Below are 5,000 nucleotides of genomic sequence, written 5' to 3'. Positions count from 1 at the left end.
TTATACCATTACTACACACTAATGTTGATTGTGATTATTTCACAGGTTACATACATATATACATACATCCAGTCATATTATCCATTAACTGTTAGCATGGTAACATTAGCGCGCTACCTTTTTCTAGCCAATTTTGCAGCCTAATGCCTCAGACTCATAACTTGGCGTTTTTAACATTAATGTTAACATGCTAACTTTTTTAGCCAATTTTGCAGCTGAACACCTCAGTCACATGACTTGGTACTTGACACGTGCAAACTGTTAGCATTGTAACATTAGCCCGCTAACTTTTTTTTAGCCAATTTTGGAGTCAAACTCCTCAGACTCATAAGTTGCTATTTTTCATATAAATATTAGCATGCTAACTTTTTTTGCCAACATTGTAACATTAGCCTGCTAACTTTTTTAGCCAATTTTGCAGTCAAATTCCCCAGACTCATAAGTTGCTATTTTTCATATAAATATTAACAATGCTAACTTTTTTAGCCAATTTTACAGTCGAACACCTCAGAGTCCTAGGACCTGGTACTTGACACATGTTAACTGTTAGCATGGTAACATTAGCGTGCTACCTTTTTTTTTTGCCAATTTTGCAGCCTAAAGCCTCAGAATCATTTAACTCAGTATTTTTCACATACATTTTAGCATGCTAGCGTGTTAACTTTTTTCTTTTGTTTGCCAATTTTATAGCCAAATGCCTCAAAGTCACATAACTTAGTAATTGATGCACGCGAACGATAGCATGCTAACTTTTTTAGCCAATTTTGCAGCTGAACACCTCAGTCATATGACTTGGTACTTGACACGTGCAAACTGTTAGCATTGTAACATTAGCCTGCTAACTTTTTTTAGCCAATTTTGCAGCTGAACACCTCAATATGACTTGGTACTTGACATGTGCAAACTGTTAGCATTGTAATATTAGCCTGCTAACTTTTTTTTAGCCAATTTTGCAGTCAAATGCCTCACACTCATAAGTTGCTATTTTTCATATAAATATTAGCATGCTAACTTTTTTAGCCAATTTTACAGCCGAACACCTCAGAGTCCTAGGACTTGGTACTTGACACATGTTAACTGTTAGCATGGTAACATTAGCGTGCTACCTTTTTTTTTGCCAATTTTTGGAGCCTAAAGCCTCAGAATTATTTAACTTGGTCTTTTTCACATACATTTTAGCATGCTAGCGTGCTAACTTTTTTTTTTGCCACTTTTATAGCCAAGTGCTTCAGATTCAATGCTAATTGTTAGCATGCTAACCTTAACATTCTGGCATGATAACTCGTTTAACCAATTTTGCAGCCAAATGCCTCAAAGTCATATAACTTAGTAATTGATGCATGCGAACGATAGCATGCTAACTTTTTCAGCCAATTCAACAGCTGGAAGCATCAGACTCGTAAAACATGGTATTTTTCACATAAATGTTAGCATGCTAACTCTTTTAGCCAATTTTGCAGTCTAACGCCTCAGACTCATAAGTTGATATTTTTCATATAAATATTAGCATGCTAACTTTTGTAGCCAATTTTGCAGCCTAAAGCCTCGGTATTTTTCACATATATTTTAGCATGCTAGCGTGCTACTTTTTTTTGTTTTTTTTTGCCAATTTTATAGCCAAATGCCTCAAAGTCATATAACTTACTAATTGATGCATTGTAACATTAGCCTGCTAACTTTTTTTAGCCAATTTTGCAGTCAAATGCCTCAGACTCATAAGTTGCGATTTTTCATATAAATATTAGCATGCTAACTTTTTTTAGCCAATTTTACAGCCGAACACCTCAGAATCCTAGGACTTGGTACTTGACACATGTTAACTGTTAGCATGGTAACATTAGCGTGATACCTTTTTTTTGCTAATTTTGCAGCCTAACGCCTCAAAAATATTTAACTTGGTATTTTTCCACATACATTTTAGCATGCTAGCGTGCTAACTTTTTTCTTTTTTTTTTTGCCAATTTTATAGCCAAATGCCTCAAAGTCATATAACTTAGCAGGCTATTGTCCGCATGCATCAATTACTAAGTTATATGACTTTGAGGCATTTGGCTGCAAAATTGGCAAAAAGAAAGAAAAAAGTTAGCATGCTAAAATGTATGTGAAAAATACCAAGTTAAATATTTTTGAGGCGTTAGGCTGCAAAATTGGCAAAAAGAGTTAGCATGCTAACATTTAAAGATTAAGATTAAAGGAGCAATGATTGTCACACACACACACTAGATGTGGTGAAATTTGTCCTCTGCATTTGTCCCATCCCCTTGGGGAGCAGTAAATTTAAATATAAATAAAACATTTTAAAAAATTCTACAATAATATAACAATATATCAGTATATATTATTTGCTGTATATGTAATATGTAAATATTACATATATGTTATACCTGCATTATCCTTTCCATCCTTACCCTTTCCAGCCTTTATTTATGTGAAAAATACCAGGTTTTACAAGTCTGAGGCTTCCGGGCTGTTGAATTGGCTGAAAAAGTTAGCATGCTATTGTTTGCATGCATCAATTACTAACTTTTTCAGCCAATTCAACAGCCCGGAAGCCTCAGACTCGTAAAACCTGGTATTTTTCACATAAATGTTAGCATGCTAACTCTTGTAGCCAATTTTGCAGCCGAACGCCTCAGTCATATACATTTGTAACTGATACGTGTTAACTGTTGGCATGCTAACGCTAGCATGCTAACTTTTTAAGGTAATTTTACATGCGTAAGCTTCATAGTCATGTGATTTTGTACATGACGCATTCTACCTGTAAGTTCAGCATCTTTACTGCTGCACAGCATTCTTCCATGCACTGTCATGACCATTCCAGCAGGGGGCGGTGTACAGCGCTCACTCTTGTTGTGTCTCCATGCAGACGGGTTCAGGGAAGACCTACACCATGGGCACGGGCTTCGACGTCAACATCGCGGACGAAGAACTGGGCATCATCCCCCGCGCCGTCCACCACCTCTTCGAGGGCATGGAGGAGCGCCGGCAGGCCGCCCGGGACCAGGGACGCCCCGTGCCCGAGTTTAAGATCAACGCTCAGTTCCTGGAGGTACAGTCGCGACAAGCTGCCAACTGAGGTGCAGCAGCTGTCGACAGCAAGGGGGGGGAGGTGGTGCTGACGGAGGAGTTAACGAGGAACCGTGTCAGCAGGCACGTGTGCTGCCCTGTCACTCGGTGACACCGCTCACATTCCGAGAAGAAATCAAACCCCTCGATCTGTACTTCTGTCTCCACTGGCAGTTTTCTCCACGCGTGGTAGTAAATGAGTCGAGTCATTTAAATATCAATGAGAAACAATTTGAATGCAAGAGGGTTCGCTCTGTGCGCCGTCTCAACTAGAGATGTCCGATAATCGCTTTTTTTTCCCGATATTCCGATTTTGTCCAACTCTTAATTACCGATTCCAATATCAATCGATACCGTGGAATTAACACATTATTATGCCTAATTTTGTTGTGATGCCCCGCTGGATGCATTAAACAATGTAACGAGGTTTTCCAAAATAAATCGACTCAAGTTATGGGGAAAAAAATGCCAACATGGCACTGCCATATTTATTATTGAAGTCACAAAGTGCATTATTTTTTTTAACATGCCTCAAAACAGCAGCTTGGAATTTGGGACATGCTCTCCCTGAGAGAGCATGAGGAGGTTGAGGTGGGCGGGGTTGGGGGGTGTATATGGTTGCGTCCCGGACGAGTTAGTGCTGCAAGGGGTTCTGGGTATTTGTTCTGTTGTGTTTATGTTGTGTTACGGTGCGGAGGTTCTCCCGAAATGTGTTTGTCATTCTTGTTTGGTGTGGGTTCACAGTGTGGCGCATATTTGTAACAGTGTTAAAGTTGTTTATACGGACACCCTCAGTGTGACCTGTATGGCTGTTGACCAAGTATGCCTTGCATTCACTTGTGTGTGTGAAAAGCCGTAGATATTATGTGATTGGGCCGGCACGCAAAGGCAGTGCCTTTAAGGCAGACCTGGGCATTCTGCGGCCCGCGGGCCGCATCCGGCCCTTTGTGCGTCCCTTTCCGGCCCGCGTGAGGTCAATTATAAATTACAAAATAAATTTAAAAAAGTATCTATGTCGAGTGTGCAATACAATACAATGGTGCTGCTTTTGTTTTGAAAATCGTTATTTGTATTACTTCCGTGTGGACGTATGCGTGTGCGTGATTGTGAGTGAATGTGAACAGCTGCAATCACTACAAAATAAAGTTGAAAAAACATCTATGTCCTGCGCGCAATACAACTGTGCTACTTTTATTTTGAAAAGTATTATTTATGGGCGTGTGTCCGTGTGTAACCTGCGAGTGAAGGTGCACATGCAGCGACAAGTGATGCACGGTTTACACCCGAGACGATAAAAAGAGAAAAGTTGATGAAGAATGGCGTGTTTCCAACAAGACATGGACTGCAAAGCAACGTTCCCTCTAAGGCAGTGGTCCCCAACCACCGATTGGTACCGGGCCGCGCAAGAAATAAAAAAAATAAATTAAAATTATTATTATTTTTTTTTTTTTAATTAAATCAACATAAAAACACTATATATACATATTGTGTATGTGTATGTCAATATAGATCAATACAGTCTGCAGGTATACAGTCCGTAAGCACACATGATTGTATTTCTTTATGAAAAAAAAAAAAAAGAAACCCCCCCCCCGGTCCGTGGGACAAATTTTCAAGCGTTGACCGGTCCCCAGCTACAAAAAGGTTGGGGACCACTGCTCTAAGGTGCGTGCCTGCGCAATTGCGCACTGCTCAAGCGTCTGCTGCACGCTCAAATTTTGAAACCAATACCGATAATTTACGATATTACATTTTAAAGCATTTATCTGCCGATATCATCGGACATCTCTAGTCTCAACTCTTCAGCCTGTCCAATAGTAGAACCGAATAAGTGAAGCCGAGTGAATCATCCACAATCTTTGTCTATAGCTCAGGGGTTCTTAACTTTTTGACTTGAGGGCCCAACTTTTCCACTACAGAGGGGCCCGGGT

The 5,000-nt window shown here is 39.9% G+C and overlaps 1 protein-coding gene across 3 annotated transcripts in view; it reads left to right on the top strand.

Moving 5' to 3' along the window:
- kif21a (kinesin family member 21A) overlaps positions 1 to 5,000 on the top strand; it is a 93,765-nt gene that overhangs the window by 34,952 nt on the left and 53,813 nt on the right. For all 3 annotated transcript variants that reach the window (XM_062042860.1, XM_062042859.1, XM_062042861.1), the window contains exon 3: positions 2,870 to 3,052. In XM_062042860.1, coding sequence (XP_061898844.1) covers positions 2,870 to 3,052 — 183 coding nt within the window. The remainder of the gene's footprint in view (positions 1 to 2,869; positions 3,053 to 5,000) is intronic.

This window comes from Entelurus aequoreus, linkage group LG03, assembly GCF_033978785.1.
Source record: "Entelurus aequoreus isolate RoL-2023_Sb linkage group LG03, RoL_Eaeq_v1.1, whole genome shotgun sequence".
Classification (NCBI taxonomy): Eukaryota; Metazoa; Chordata; class Actinopteri; order Syngnathiformes; family Syngnathidae; genus Entelurus; species Entelurus aequoreus.
This window is presented reverse-complemented; position numbering and strand designations above follow the sequence as displayed.